Source organism: Ascidiella aspersa, chromosome 8 (genome assembly GCF_963924565.1).
Source record: "Ascidiella aspersa chromosome 8, kaAscAspe10.2, whole genome shotgun sequence".
NCBI classification, from domain to species: Eukaryota; Metazoa; Chordata; class Ascidiacea; order Phlebobranchia; family Ascidiidae; genus Ascidiella; species Ascidiella aspersa.
The window spans coordinates 5,366,786-5,383,260 of record NC_139454.1 but is presented as its reverse complement, the minus strand read 5'-3'; the positions used below and the strand labels follow the sequence as shown (position 1 = coordinate 5,383,260).

At 35.6% G+C, this 16,475-nt stretch overlaps 3 protein-coding genes across 3 annotated transcripts; 2 read left to right on the top strand and 1 right to left on the bottom strand.

The window, feature by feature from the left end:
• Positions 1 to 2,536: 2,536 nt before the first annotated feature.
• On the bottom strand, positions 2,537 to 7,741 carry LOC146135321 (DDB1- and CUL4-associated factor 13-like). The gene is made up of 11 exons (XM_083395150.1): positions 7,672 to 7,741; positions 7,250 to 7,449; positions 6,510 to 6,704; positions 6,042 to 6,229; positions 5,630 to 5,758; positions 5,114 to 5,239; positions 4,940 to 5,041; positions 4,216 to 4,288; positions 3,396 to 3,490; positions 2,914 to 2,982; positions 2,537 to 2,737 (listed from the first exon to the last, which is right to left on the bottom strand). Exons 1-11 carry the CDS (start codon positions 7,739 to 7,741, stop codon positions 2,629 to 2,631), a joined length of 1,356 nt encoding a protein of 451 aa, XP_083251276.1. The 3' UTR covers positions 2,537 to 2,628.
• A 330-nt stretch (positions 7,742 to 8,071) lies between these two features.
• On the top strand, positions 8,072 to 10,653 carry LOC146135320 (transmembrane protein 70, mitochondrial-like). The gene is made up of 5 exons (XM_083395917.1): positions 8,072 to 8,361; positions 8,726 to 8,814; positions 9,432 to 9,589; positions 10,153 to 10,284; positions 10,493 to 10,653. The coding sequence occupies exons 1-5, from the start codon at positions 8,094 to 8,096 to the stop codon at positions 10,605 to 10,607; spliced, it is 762 nt and encodes a 253-aa protein (XP_083252043.1). The 5' UTR covers positions 8,072 to 8,093; the 3' UTR covers positions 10,608 to 10,653.
• A 597-nt stretch (positions 10,654 to 11,250) lies between these two features.
• On the top strand, positions 11,251 to 15,730 carry LOC146135319 (actin-related protein 2/3 complex subunit 2-like). Its single transcript, XM_083395082.1, has 3 exons — positions 11,251 to 11,725; positions 13,856 to 14,040; positions 14,627 to 15,730. Exons 1-3 carry the CDS (start codon positions 11,320 to 11,322, stop codon positions 14,936 to 14,938), a joined length of 903 nt encoding a protein of 300 aa, XP_083251208.1. The 5' UTR covers positions 11,251 to 11,319; the 3' UTR covers positions 14,939 to 15,730.
• The last annotated feature ends 745 nt before the right edge of the window (positions 15,731 to 16,475 follow it).

The following is a 16,475-nucleotide window of genomic DNA, read 5'->3' as shown; positions in this document are numbered from 1 at the left end:
TACAAGATTTCGATTTAAATAACTACTAATAGAACTGCTATACTTGGTTGTAAGTTTTTGCTTTTTCTGCTGTACTCTTTCGAGTGTGATTTACTAGAGGTTCTGTGGGGCCTTATATACTGTTTCGTGTAAATTAATTAGGGAAGAATTAGCAAAAATCGACAACCTACATGACACGAACTAAACAATTCGATAAACGTTTTGTCGTGGGTTTGTGTATGTCATCTCGAATAAACCTAAACAATTGCATTGTTACCGGACAGAAGGTACTCAGAACTGAGCCTGTAATTACAACGTTGCGCGCGTCTAATTGTCACGACCATTTCTCCATTTGAGAATGTGGTAACATCGACTACGTTGTCACTTAGTTGTCAAAAACAACCATTACAGGTGGAGACGTTTAACAAGGAAAATATTTAAAGCCGTTAAGTAAAAAGGGTGAAACTATATTTAAAAAGGCTTCGTCACTTATTGACAAAGTGAAACCTTATGAGAAATGTTTAGTGCAACTATGGACAAAAACGTAGAACAACTCGAAGTGTTTCTTGTTATACAGCGGTTGTCTGTCTAGGTTCGACTGAGCTAGTTGTTAAAAAATTACATGAAGCTTTTTTTACGCGATAACAACTTTTACGTAAATCTCTACACTTGTAAATATTTTATTTAGAATATAAACATAATAGACCTAGTATTTTGGGGCAGCTTTGTCGTTTTTTATATGATATGTTTATCCTGGGCCATACGTATCATTTTTATTTTTCGAAATTGTTGCTTTTTGGTAATAGACTTACAAAAGAACTATTTAATTGCAATTATCTGCATTTTTGGAAACGTTGTACATTAGAGAACTTTGTTTTTTAGAAAGAGAGAAAATTGTGTTAACTGTAAATATTATTATAGAACGCCGGATTCCAAAGGGGTTAATCCAGGGGGGAAGTCTACACTTGGCCATTTCCGCCCAAGACTGTATTTTTGCCCGTTTGAACTATCCTAAATACAAAACTTTTTATCGCCGTCATGCTAAGAGTGTTTTTATCACACATTTTAATAAAATCGTTTTAGCCCAACGGCGTCCTGTGCAGCGCACTCAAAATGAAAACTTTGTCAACTTAAAGATAGGAAATCGATTCTGCTTTGTGCTAATCGACAACTTTTTTGTGAACGCAGTGTCACAAGGCTAATTTTTTATGTCGTCCAGTTCGAACGTATCTTTGTGACGCAACAGCACTTCTGTATTTTTCATGCCAGATTTTGCACGTGGCTCACAGTAAGGTGAGACGGCAAACAGCGTAAGACAAATTTAGTTTAGTATTATTAAAAAAGTGATAAGCTTGTGTATACTAAACTCAAACTCTTTCTTATGTGAAGGAATAGGAGTGCAGTTACCTAAATAAAATATTAGGCCTATATAATTTACATAAATGTTTTTTGTTTGAATTTTTTTTCTTTGCGAAATATAGTAGAAAATAAGTCGGAAACCGTTAATTAAAAAAATGAATCAAGTGTCAACCTTCCCATAGTACACGGTAGAGATGTCAATCGCGAAGCGTTTGCGGCCGCTTGCTCGGTTTAGCCAAGTAAGTGCACAGCGGCGTGTAAATAAATCTAAAAAAATTTGCGCCGTGCCGCATGTCGAAGTTTTACTTTTTGTTAATTGAAAGGAAATAGCAAGTAGTTTACTCATGGGTGTTTCATTCCTAAAAAGTTGTTGTCCGTACTTTTATGTTTGAACTGGCTTTCTAGGAGTTTGTTAGTCTTGTTTGTATAAGTGTTGGAATATATATTGCTTATATAGTGCTCAAATTTTGCGATCAGCGCAGCTTAAGATTTCGAAATTAATTTGCGGTGCACCGCAGCTTGCGAACACCTTATTAAAGTGCGGTGCGGGCAGCGAACACAAATTTCATATTTTTTACCATCTCTAGTACACGGTCCACCTTCAGAGCAAGTTATGTTAGGTCAGAGTTTCTTACGCAGGGGCGCGAGAACTGTTCCCAGGGGAAGCGGGGATGCTGAATGGGACACAGAAAATCTACTACTGTAATTTATTTCATTGATTAATTAAATGTAAAACAAACCTACATTTTGGCGTTGTGTTCTGTGTAATTAGTTACCTTAAAATAACATTGGTTTTGTTATTTAAGCAACTCTAGAAGGGGTTGCGAGAATTTTTTGGTGAAGTGAGGGGTGCAGCGAGTTAAGGAACCACTGTGTTAGGGCTATCGTGTTAAAAGCGCTGCTCGAACTATTAAAAACGTTGTTTCTTCTGTTTACATGTTGATAAAGCTTGTTCTAGTCTGAAGTTTTCACACTCATTATTATTAAACTAACTACGGTGCCAAACTCAAGGGATTTATATCAGCCTACCAACTTGACTAAGGATTAGTCGTCGTATGTTCTTTATGTTTCTGTGAATTTCCTGGTATCCAACAACAAACACACAAGCTGGAGCTGATTTTTAATAATTTTACTGTGCCTGGTAGCAACAGTTTACAAATAAATACACAAGCTGTCATCCCAAAAGTTTATTTCCCTACCGCGGGACGCATTTCGACGGCGCGTGGTACAACAATAGCAAACGAGGAGCACAAGATAGGGAGAGTAATCCACCTACATAGCCGATCATCTTCACTGATCTTCTTGCTCCATAGGGTCGCTCCTCGAAACGATGTGTTTCGCTCTTTCGGGAAGGTGAGGAACAGAGCCTGGCCGGCTGTGCGCGCGAAGGTTCTGGATCCTGCGAGCAAAATCATGAATCTTTTATCGACTGCTGGGTTTGGGAAGGTTGTAAATAGAGTTACATTGAATATCAACGAACTTTTAAGAGCCAGTGATGAAACAAAAAACGGCAAAATCTTCGCATAAAATTAGCGTCTTTGAACAACTTAAAAAAGGAGAGAGTCATAAACTTACTTCTTTCTCTGTGATTCCTTCATTAGGCGCTTCTCTTTCAGAGCGTTGTATATCGACTTTGGCACGTGTCTGACAATGGCAATACATTAAAGTTAAATATGAAAAACAGTGTTGTTAACAACTACTTTTAAAATGACTTCAGTCCAAGCCAAGCCAATGGTAAAATAACTTAAGTCTAGGTCAAGTCTTTAACAAATAGATGTCAAGTCATAATTAGAGCAAGTCAAGTCCTTGTCATAAAAATTAATCGTTACACTTTTAAAAACTGGTAAACTCGTCCGATTATGAGTAATAACTCAACCGAAAATATAAGATAATATTTTTACAAGCACAAGTTAATAAAAAATAACCCAATTAAAAAAGCACTTAATTTTACCACAAGCTTAGGTAAAGTCAAGTCAATTGAAAAGAGTGACAGTTAAGTCATTACTTCATTACAACACTGATGAAATATATTTCAAGTAAAAAATTCAATTAGAAACCTGTGTTTTGCTATTCTCCTGATTTGCGGGTGGTGGGCGAACTTTTCTCGCAATCTCGTGTTGTATAACTTGGCTGTAGTTTCGCGAGGCGTCAGCTGTGAACAAAGAACAAAATATTTTAGATACTATAAAGAAGTGGTTCGTAAGAGGGGGCGCCAAACAATTCTAAGGGGGCGCGAGCTCTACTTTAATATTTAAATGTTTCACTTTTTTCTGGCTTCGTGCGATCGCTTTATGGGAGTAATCGAGAAATGGAGTGATAGACTATTCTTTACGTTCCATGTGTGTAAGACAGGGCCGGACTCTGGACTCGAGGGGTCGGTTTATTTTACTGGTGTCGGACTGTAAGACCACGTAAAACTACCCGAGTCCCGAGTCCGACATGCGCAAGCGCAGTACCAAATTTCAAAGCTCATGCAGCCAACGGAAAATTGTAAAAGTGGAATAGCATATGGTGGAATTTCCAACCAAGAATTGTGAGTGAATGAACACGTCACCCCGATAAGTGGATTTTAGTTACGTAAATTGGTGAAATAAAGGCTGTAGAATTTGAGCCGGACTCGTAACTCGACGAAATCGCACATTTCACCACAGTCGGACTCGCACTCGTGTTTATTTTTTGGCTGGATTCGGACTCGGGTTATTTTTAACCGACCCCGTAGCCCTGGTGTAAGGTGTGGCTGTTTGCGGTTAATCAAGTGAGGAATGCGACTCTTGGTATCTCACTGGCTGGCCATCCCTGGGCTATACAGTGGTGAAATAGAAAGACATATATAGTATTGAAGTTGCTAACGCAAGTCGACAAAATAAAAATACTTACCTTTCCTATTTTCTCAGACGCTTTCGCCTTCCATATTCGAACGTTGGTTTCATCCGATCCTGACAGGATGTAACTGAAAAAAAAAAATCGAAGTTTTAAAACTTGTGCATAATAATTTGTTATGGTAAAACCCTATGGCACACAGACCCGGCTATCAGTAAGAGTATGGATGTACGATACTTGGTATTTTATACCGATAGCTCATATTTTGGGCAAAAAGTATCGCGATCTGATCAGATACCAAATGACGTCATAACTAAGGTCAAACAAGCAAAATCGATTAATATAAAAATATAAACGGGAATGATTTTCAGGTTATTTGGCTGAAAATTACTTGTTTGATCTCCGGCTTTTAATAGAATATTTTCTTAAATAAAAATAAAAATTTATCTTTTAAAGTAGAAACTCTACATTAAACCATAAAACATGGCTATAAATCCCAGATTAATATGGTATCGGATCGGCACCGCTACGATCCTAGTATCGGACGAGTACCGCTACGACCACTGAGTATCGGACATCTGATATTATTATCGGACATCCCTAGGTAAGAGCATATCTAAAATGAAAACAAAAAATATATATGACCAACAAATTAGAAAGTTACGATCTCAAAAAAAAAAATACCATACATAATACATATTTGACCTCGACCAATCGGTTTATTATGCGGGTTACACAAAGCCTAGTCCAGTTAGGAGTAAGAAAATATAAAGTAGCCAACCGATTATCAGACGACCACTTGACGCAGAACACCCTTTGCATTCGTTTTGTGTGATAAACTTCGCGACTTCTGTTAAGATTGCAAGGGAAGATTCTGACTGATCTGTGTCGAAAAAAAGAAAATAAATTTTTGACATGAAGCAAACCCGGCTAATAGCAAGTTGTTTTTAGCTACCTGTCGTAACTTCCAGTCACAAATTCTTTTCCCGTTGGTGCGTAATCAACATCAAGTACGGCGTCAACGTGGTCTGTGTGGACCTTCATTGCAAAGTCGAGGTTGCGCATGTCAAATGTGTATAAACTGGAATAACAAACGTGCGTGTATAAATTGGTTTTTACTTGCATATTTAAAAAGTTTTGCAACGATTTTTTTTTCACATTGGTACAAGAAACTCAAAAAAAAAACCAGCTGGAAATAGTTATAAGCAATTCAAAACAATATTTGTTACAACTCTAAAGTTAGAACACTTCATGTTTAATGCAATACTGTACATTAAAATATAAATGTTTTATATGAGTTTAATTGAACAACTATTTTAATTTGATTTCAATATTGGCATTTAATAACTAATAAATATGATGTTGAAACTTTTAAAATAATGCAAATAATCAGTTAAATTTGAAGTACATTTTTAAGACAATTTACTTCATATCAACAGCTATTTAAAAGATATATAATTAGAAAAAATACTTGTGATCTTCATTTGCTGCAGTGAACACAAATGCCTCCATAGGATTCCAAACTGCGACGTTACTTCGCATCTTTAGAACAACTTTGTTTAAAGGCACTGGTGCTCTAATGTCATATAAGGCAATGCTCCTAAAAAAACATTTCCTTCAGCTATTAAATTGCAAATAGTTCTGATTTATATGTTAATATTTTTGATTTTAGCGAATACACAACATACAAAAACAAACATTTATTTAATATGAATTTGCATTGACAGGTTTTTCACAATGCAAGCAGAAATCACCATTCTTAGAAGTTATCTTGACTACCAATCACTAGTATAAATATATACATATAACTCTAAGATTATCATGTATAGTCAGAATAACCTTCTGACATACTTTACCGATAAACATACACAGAGATATTTTACCTGTCCGATATTGTGCTAATACACAAGTTGGTTTCAACAGGGTTAAATTTGACACTGTTAACAGTGTCAGTTCCCAGCTGGTAGGAACGAATCGGTTCTGAACGCTCGTCTGTCCATATATCAACTGTTTGTCCACATGTGGCGAAAATCGGCTCCAGCCAATTGTGATCCACGCCTGTGTATAGGGACTAAAACATGTCAAGGTTAAAACAACAAACCATATCACAAAACAAGTGTTGGTTTCTTACTATTAAAAAAAATGTTGTTTTTTAAACCTTAACAAAATTGGCAGTGAAATCTCTAAGATGAAATAACTCTTTGTTTAAGTATAGTTTAAAAGTTTCAATAATTTTGATGAAATTCTCTACAAAAATTTGCAGATTGCCAAGTTAAGTCTTTATAATTGCAAAAAACAGGAAGCCAATGATTAGTAATCTTAAAAAAGGCTACAAAATATTTCTGAAATACCTTTGTGACAATGGTGTTCAGTGGAGTGTTCCTTTGATCACTAAGGGCGTCAGTTGTCCAATATTTTATTGTTTTGTCATCGCCAACAGACACAAAGAAGCTCCCGTCACATGAGCAACTCAAGCCTCGTACAAAACCAGTGTGAGCCTGCACGGTTCTGAGGCAATGACGGTTGGTGAGATTCCACTGACGAACCTGAACAAACAATTTCAGGCATTTAAATATTAGCCGGAAAATGAAAGTAACCTATTAGCTGGAAATTCAGGCTGCTTTTTGTCAACGTACTTAAAGTTGGGTTGTTTTATGACCAGATATTAGTTTTATGTCTTGGTTTGTTCTGTGAGAAATACCCTTTGGCTGTATAACTTTGATATTTATAAGTTCTATTGGAAAAACCTCACACTGCATAGCAGTGTTGTAATGACTTCAGTCAATGTTTTGACTTAAATAACTTTTTTCAGTCAATGTCTTGACTTAAATAACTTTTTTCAGTCAATGACTTGACTTTAAATAACACACATAATTGTAAAATGACTATTACTGTTTTCAAATGACTCGACATGACTTAAGTCTTTTGGGCAAATGACTTGAATTGAACTTAAAATTAAGTGTTTTCATTAAGCAGATTTTTGTAAACTTGGGTTGTTTATTCAATTTTTGCACATAAAATAATCTGTTTGCGGTATCCATATACATTATACATATTTTTAACACAAAATAATGTTAATTAAAAGCAATACCTCTCCATCGCAAGATCCCGTGAAAATTGAATTCAATCGCTTCTTGCTTTTGCTCATGCAGCAAACCCCATCCCTGTGGCCGTCCAATGAGGCTATGAAGGGCTTGGCAAACACACGATCAAGTTTTGTTGCGTTTAGCGCTCTCACATATTCTCGTGGTGCCTCGAATGGATGGAGGGCAGGATCATAGTTTCTGAAAACTAACAGAAACATAATTTTATTACTTGATGGTCTGCATTCTGCGGAAGGTGCATCCCCGAAATTTTTAAAGCAATTTGACTGCACACTTAAATTAGTAACTTACACACAGCTTAATTTTAGTAGAAAATTGGGTTCTGTTAGATCCCCAACCCCAACTTCAGGTGTGCATAAAACTTTTATTTATTTGTCTTAGGATCTTATATTTTAATACCCTATCTTACCTCTGTGTACATCCCGTTTCGTTTCTCTTATGTATTCGTCCGGGTTTCGGGATAAAACCTTTATTTTCATTATATAGTATGAATAAATTCTTTAACAAAATGGTAATGTAAACAGAGTTTTTTTACTCGTGTGTATTTCTAGTGACGAAATAAAAAATATGGAAACGGCACCATTTTCAGTTTACCACATTGAATATATTTTCAAAAAATACTAACATTGAAACATATATTCACATGAATAAATACAAATTAAACAGTCCTAGGTTTGTATTTTCCTAACAATATTTATATTTAGTAGTAATAGCAACATTTCTTATTCTCATGGTAAGTGGAAAAAGTTTGAAAAACAAAATGTTAAGCCGGTATGATTTAGTCATGCGTAACGATAAAAACGTTTGATTTGCTAGTAGCACCTTACCAATATGTTTCGTTCTACGTTGTTATTTCAATGTCTAGAAAGCAATGCCGTTTTGCGAAGACATTTCGGTAAAGCATGTATGACAACGTCTAGCCAACACTTTCTTACAGACAAAAACATTCGCCATTCAACTTTAAGCAAAACTGTTGCACTGCGGCAGTGTTTGATATACAAAGAACGTTCATCAGTTTTAAGGCAGTTTTCATCGAGCTTACAAAATGACGAGTCGGAAAGACTGTTATACGTTGGACCCGATGGAATACGCCTAAAACGTTTGTAAATTTTATTATTTCGCTCAAGTTTAGTTGACTATATAAGAAACACAAATATATTGATTTAGCTGTCATATTAATTTGCAGCTGATCTAGAATCCTTCCTGATTTTCTTTGGGTGGGTTTATGTTGCTGACAGTAGTTGGGTTATGGTGAAAGCGTTCCAGGGTGTCAAGTATTATTATAAGAATTATTCTTAAATATTTATGCCTTCCTTGCTATTTCAACTTATCTCATTAGTGTTAAAATATATGTGGTACGATTCTAGGTCAATGCCATAAACTTTGGTTATTTTTTGGTAAGCGGTATATTTCATCAAACTTTTCGGTTTCTCCCTTAAAATTAAATAAATATGTTGTTTCAGGAATGCTTGGATGCTTCTATTTCTTTGGAAGTGTAGTTGGATCTTTTTCTTTATACCACTTTTGTTATTCCGAATTATCTACAGCTGCAGTAAGTGATGAAATTCAGGTTGTATTGTTGGCCTGTGCAGGGGATTTATTGTTGGCACTCCCAGCCACCGCTGCACAATTCATAAAAAATGCGATGAATTGCATTCAGTCACGAAAAGTCACTCAAAACCTGCAAAACTTTTCGTTTTTTTGTACCAGTAGTACTTCATTGGATTATGTTTCCAAAATTTGTCTAGTAGAAATCCCAAGAACCTGTGAGTTTTTTCCAAAAGACTAAACCTGCACCCCGATATGGCTTTCTGGGTAATAATAATGATATGTAAGCCATAATCGTTGGCCAAAAATCAGCTTCAGAAGAGCTAGATCACAGTTGTTGAACAACTATGTGTGTAAATGCAAATGTAACTTTTAATGCAAATTAAAGAATATTTGTTTCTTTCGGTTATATTTAGATTCTAAAATAAAATTTTAAGATTTAAGATATATATATCTGTAGATTAAGTGGTAACTAAATTAAAAAATATAAAATACTAGTTTTTACAAGCATCTGAAGCTTGTGATATGTGCACAATGCACATTGTAGAAAATTATATTTTGAGTATATAATAACATTAATATCAAGGAAATCTCACAGTAAACATGCTCTTTTGTTTTCAGATGATTCTAATGGGAATTAATGTTTCGTGCTTCGTTGTCTTAAACCCACTTGGACTGTATCAGTTTGGAAAACGCTATGTGAGCAAACTTTACCACAATCACAAAACAGACACGTACACAGTGCATCTACTTTCACCACTCCTTTTACAGGACAAAATGTAGGAAATGCATACTTATTGCTTAATAACATGTTTAAAAATGATTATAAAGTTGGTGAGTTTTGTTACTAACTAGGGTGAATCATCAACAACTACCTAAAACTTGTGCTTGTTAATTTTTTTTAACCATTCACCATCTAGTGTCATTTTACTTATGCTGCATGCCATTTGGTTTTCTTAGTTTTCTAAAATTAAATTTGAGATAAAAAAACTCAAAACAAATTACCAAAAGTATAGCTCTAATTTCTATGTAAATAAGCAAGATTATAAGGTATTACGGCTTATTTTTAATGACACAAAAATGTTTCACTGTTGTAATAACTGGACTGCATATCCACTCACTTTAATGATGTGGGTTACTGTTATATTATTTTAATATTGTGCCATTTTTACTTTAAAGAAATCTACCCTAAATTTGGCATACATTTATTCAAGTTTGCTTGTTAGTGCAAATTAGTTGGTCAATTTAACGTTTTCAGTGTTTCAAATTAATAACAAAAAAATGTTTCGTTATTCTTATTTCTTTTATTAGGAGCTATATACTAATTTAAATGCTATTACAGGCTTAGCTATTCGCCAGAGGACTGTAAGATGCCACCACATCCAACTATGTTTACCTCCTATTTTGTCAAAGGCCACCCGTTATTTGTAAACTCAGATGAAATGGACTATACAGCTTATGCCAAGATGCTAAGGTGGAAAAAATCAGTTAAAATCCACTCTGTGTTTTAAATTGTTATTCAACAAATTATATTTTAAGTATTTATTAAGGTTCATCATGAATGTTGTTTAAATAAACCTATTGGAAAAATATAAATTTGCTAGGTGCAAGTTTATGGGTAAAGAAACCTAATGGTGTTACGTTTTTGTTTTAACTTAAGTTCTATTCTGCTTTATTTTCAGGTATGCGCAAGATTTAGATTATGAAAATCCAGAGCGACAACAAGAATATAAAAAAACAGTTTCTCAAGCAGTAAAGAAAAAACAATCTCGCACGGACAACCCCGAGTCAAATTAATAAAAGTGTTGTTTTTAGACGTATTTATATTGAAATAAAACCATTATTTAAGCGTTTTGTTATTGGTTATTATAACAAACTAGGAACACCGTAAAACGTTGCATGGTGTTTATTCTGGATATATTCGGTTATAAAAACAACAGTAATATTAAGTATTTTATTGGCGAGTTAGAGGATTGGGAATGTTTTAAAGTCAACAGAATGCCTCTAAGTAAAAAACATTTTTTTAGTTGTTGTCATGTGCGATAGTTGTAAGAATGGACTAATTTTATCTTCAAACAGTTCCAAACGTTGTTTAATGCCATTGACTTTAGTATGGCGAAGTCAAATAATTCCTACAAATAAATGAGTTGATCAACTTATTAGTTCAAACATTTTTACGCCAATGAGTTAACTTACTACACAGCAATGTCTTTACTTCGGTAAAGAGAAATAGGTAATAACATTGTGTGGGACTTTTTTATTTTTGAATAATGCCTTACTCCGAACTTAATTTATTGTAAAGTATTTTTTTTAAAACACTGTTCATACTACGTGCTTATTTAAATTATGTTAACTACGAAAAAGAAAGTTAGCGCTCCTCCGATTTTTGACGTTTGCATCTAGCTCTGATCCGATTTTACATTTATTCTTCCGACACTCCCAGACTCTGCGCTGTTTCCGGAAAAGCTCGATTGCAAATCTGATTTGTGCCAACTAAAAGGCGATCAAAATGATTCTGTTGGAGACTGAAAATCGAATTATTGCCGATACCTTGACGTACAAGTTCGAAACTGCCGTTTCCGGCGGGAAACAGGACTCCATCGAAGTTACAATAGCTGACTTTGACGGTGTGGTCTACCATTTTTCAAACCCAGATGGCGATAAATCTAAGCTTCGCCTTAGCATTGGCCTGAAGTTTTATAAAGATCTCGCTCAATACGGCGCTGAGGATAAACTAAAAAATGTCTATGGATCCCTTCTGCAAAGCAACTCTGAAGATGGTTTTAGTGCAACTCTTCTTTACGATTTGACTAGCATTCCACAGGATTTTAAACCAATGGTCGAGCAGGCCAGCCACTTAAAAAGAAACTGCTTTGCATCAGTTTTTGAGACCTACTTTGATGCCCAGCAAAAAGGTAAGCTGTTGTATGATTGCTTTTAATGTAAGGAGAGTGGTATAGTCTAGTGGTTCTTAACCTTTTGACACTTGTTGAAAGGTTAAAATGCAAATTTTTTTTCCGGGACTGGTAACCAGAATCTTGACACAATGCTTTACTGAGACAACAATAAGGCTATTAATTTATAAACAACACTTTTACAAAGATTGGGAAGTAAGGATTTATCCCCCGCACAGTTTCCCACTCGGCCACCATCGTAGCCGTGCATTTTTCAGTATAGTACTCTATTTTCGGCCGTGCAAAATTTACCATTAACGTTATATGGCTGCGCAAATTCAGGCAGAAATGTTATTACAGTAACGCAATTTTAAGCTGCAACATCGTCTCCCCCGTGCAAAATCCATAGTTCCAACCTGCTCCAAAGGAATATAGTATTATAATACAGTGTTTCTAGATAGCTTTTAAATGGTGATATGAAATTGAACATTTTAGAAATACTGATTTTATCATAATCCTTGTGAGGCACCACAAGTAAGCTAACTTTTCCTGGTGCGTGGGCAAAATCTCAAATACATTTCTATATTTTATGTATAAATATCTTCTAAGAATGCCAACAAAAACTTTCCTGTAAACTTTGCTTATGCTGATTGGATCAAACACTTAAACAGCTTTCGCAGAAAATCCCACCACATTTTTGTCAGGGCTTGTATTTTGCCAACATTATGATTGGTATAATTATTTTATTCTCCATAACTGTGAAGCAGCATAGGAATACAGCAAAGGAAGTTGTGTCCTTGTAAGTTGCAAAATTTTAATTTAGAGCTAGGATGGCACGAACTACTGATCACGCTTGCATGCTAAACAGAATGAAGGAAATGGGCTTAACACACTAAGAAGCGGAATTTATGCGGAGCGCTAAATTTGTTGCTTTTACATGGCTAAAGTTGGCAAAAAGCCAGTTTGCGTAGCCAAATAAAATATAAATGTCAAAAAGTTGTAATGCACATATCGGCAATTAAGAAACACTGTTTTATACCATTATTGACAGTCTTTTGCATTTTTATATGGGGTCGAAAACAATGGGATAAACCAGGGGTGGGCAAATGTATTCAATGGAAGAGCCATTTGCAGAAAATATAAGCACCAAAGAGCCTCAAAATTATTTCAATACGAAAATGGTTAATAATGCAAGGCCAGTCGCAATACCAACAGAATTGTAATATAACAAAACGGTAATATTCAACACAATAATAACGGCAAAATAATACGCACAATATTTATTAATATCAGTCTTTTATTGTTAACTAACTCTTAGGCCTCTATGTCTAGTGTGACGCCATAAACGAAATGCTGGCCTAAAATAAAGAAAAGAAAAAGAGAGAAACATTTTTGTATTCTTGGTAACCTTTAGATTTTTTTGAAATATTACGATTCAACTAGAAGAGCCACAAAAACATGCCGGAGAGCAGCATATTGCCCACCCCTGGTATAAACCCTGGACTGAAAATATTATGCCTTACACCTGATATCTCTGCATAAAAAGGCTAAGTTCCCCCCCCCCCCCCCCCAAAAAAAAAAAAAGGAAATAATAAATATGTATATACAGAGAGGTACTAAATTACAATCAGACTTTGAAAGATTCATGTCAAAACAATACATAGTATGCATATCCTACCAAAAAGCATTTTGGTTTATTCTGCCAATAATTCGTTACGCAAAATGTGAACGGTTGTAGCGTTTTGGGTAGGCATTCTACACCAAAGTTGTTCTGTATATGTAGACTGAAATGCAATCAAAATATATTGATAAAATCATTTGCTGATCTCATTTACCACTATCACATCTTTAAACTTCTGCCTAGGCCCAGGGAGATGTGTTGGCAATTGTCAATTTTCCAAACATTTTAATACACAAACTCTCTAATATTGTTTGCTTAAAACAGAAATAGGCTACAAAAGCTGTTGTTGGAACTAAAATAGAAAATAGTAATCGGGATGTTTAGTTCCTAATTGTACATTTGTATACATTTATTTTAATATAATATATCTGTGAGAAAAACACATGATACACAATGCAAGCCAAGCTTAAATATACTAATGCAATTCTTTAGTCTTGCAAAAAATAGAAATTTTTATCAATAATTTTCAGGCGAAGTGGGGAAGCGTGCAGTTATTAATTATCGCGATGACGAAACCATGTATGTGGAGGCAAAGAAGGACCGTGTTACAGTAATTTTCAGCACGGTATTCCGGGATGAATCGGATGTTACTTTTGGCAAGGTGTTTATGCAGGAGTTTAAGGAGGGACGTCGGCGTAACCAGACGGCTCCACAAGTAAGTTTGTGGCACTTGAGAAGCTGTTTATTTTTTAATATAACCCAACAAAAGTCTTCTCTTTGTACGTATCACTAGTGGGTTTTTCAGGTGGTAAGCGAGTAGCTTCCGTATTTTTACAAAACCCTGGATTCACAGCTTTATATTTTGTTTATGTGGTTTTGTTTACATAAAAAAAATTGACACTACAGAGCGTCCAAGTGCTGCGACACCATAAAAAGGTTGGGAACCCCTGAAAATGGGATATCCAATACTTATCTGGAAGATAAAGTATGGCTGTCTATTCTGATAACCAAATAATGGTCTTAGCTTGGAAAGCAATATTATAAAAATTGTGACATCCAACGTATTGTTTTCCAGGTTGCTCGGGCGAAAAAGCAAGTATTTTTTTGTGCTTTGCGTTAATCTTGTTCCTTCATCGAGTATATATTGCAAAATACCCTAGTTTTATCCCTGATGAACTGACGTTGGTGTCATTATAAGATGCGTTAAGTCTACACACCTGACATATAACGGCCGGGGTTTGGGCCCGCGACTAGAAAAAGTTGCCCACCCATTACATAATGCTTTTCTCGTGTCAACGCAGGTCCTATACACCCACAAGGAAGCACCACTGGAGCTACAAGGCCAGGACGTGGCAACTGGAGAAAATATCGGCTACATCACCTTCGTGCTCTTCCCACGGCACATGACCGCCGCCGCGCGCGACAACACTATCAACCTGATCCACATGTTCCGCAACTACTTGCACTACCACATCAAGTGCAGCAAGGCCTACATGCACCAGCGCATGCGCGCCAAGACCAGCGACTTCCTCAAAGTGCTCAATCGTGCCAAGCCAGAGGACAAGGCCAAGGAAAGGAAGACAGCCTCCGGGAAGACCTTCTCGTCTCGCTAGAGTTCTTACTCTTGGCGGCACAGAACCTCTATCTTGTACGTAACAAACCGAAATAGATATTATACCGCTATCTGTTTTATTCCCTCCGCGTAATGATTTGATTTGGATACGGTTTCGTGCTTTTTTGGAAACAATTGAATTACGTCTCCTAAACACTCCTTTATAGTCAGATTCTTCTACGAAAGAGACAAAATGACAATATAAATATTTTTTGTAATCGCACTATCGATTAATATAAATCTGTTTTTTTTTGTGCTTTGACAAAGTACCAAAGCCTACGTTTTGGGTCAGATCCTTGTTTAATATAAACATTGTACAACTATCTTTTTAAATGCCAATGCAGTCTTAACTTAAGCTCGAATCATGTTCTTTTCGCACCGCTCGGTATACAATTTCGCTTTTGTCGTCAACTTTAAGAAACCCTTTGCAGCGCATTAAAAAAAATCGCGATAAAACACTTATTTTGTGTCACTGTCCGACGCTTTCAAAATTTTTACGACAACCTGACTGTTACAGTTAAGTTACACTTTTAAAGACTCTTTCACTTTAAAAGGAGTTACTTGCTGCTATTTCAATTCGGGCAAATGCACTTATATCATGCTGTGGCACAAATCATAATTGTGTGTGTGTGTGTCTGTTTGTATGCCACGAAAACACTACCCAAATATGAAAAGCTAAGTGTGTGTGTTACTCTCTCGCAAAACTTAGCTTGTAATTTCCCCGATGATATATGATTTTTCATGAGTTTGCCCTAATTGCTTATTTTATTAACCAAATATACAGAAGAGAATACGGAATGTGATATTTTTAGTGAGATGAAGCTGCTTGATGTACAGAGTCCAGTTGAAATTGAAAATATTAGCTACATACATTTAAAGCGTGAAAAAAACCTGTGCCACAATGTTAAAAAAAAAGGTACAGTGAAAAGCACTGGCAGCCATTTAGACGAACCCATGCGTAAGTTGAAATTAAATAATTAGTAACATTTATTTAAAGTATAAAAACCGCTATACCATAATGTTAACATTTACAGTAAAACGCACTGGTAGCAGTATTAAGGAAACCTAGCGTTTTTTGCAGCGCATTTTACCGTAATATTCATATTTTACTCAGCTGAATTAACAGGTCAAACTGATCATTTTACTGATGTTTTCCGTAAAAAAGTACGTCAATTTGACCGTACAATTTACGACAAAACTCCCTAAATTTACCTTAAGCTCTGGCGACAGTTCGTACACTCCAAAAGTATATAATATATATTGTACGCGCCCAATACAATAAAAGTCAGCAAACATGCGAAAAGAAAAATTTGTTTATTAAGCATTTACAAATCCATATATGTTACGTTTTCTACAAAAACAGACCCAATGCTGACAAATTCGAGATAGCCAAATTATTGACAGGCCAGGCCTCTTCAAGCTGGCCAACAGCTCTGTCGTTTCTGCCGAGGTGGCAAAGATAAAGGTCAATACACTATTTTGGACAGCGAGGTATAGGAGCTCTATGTCTACCCGATACTTTACATCAGTCGGAAACA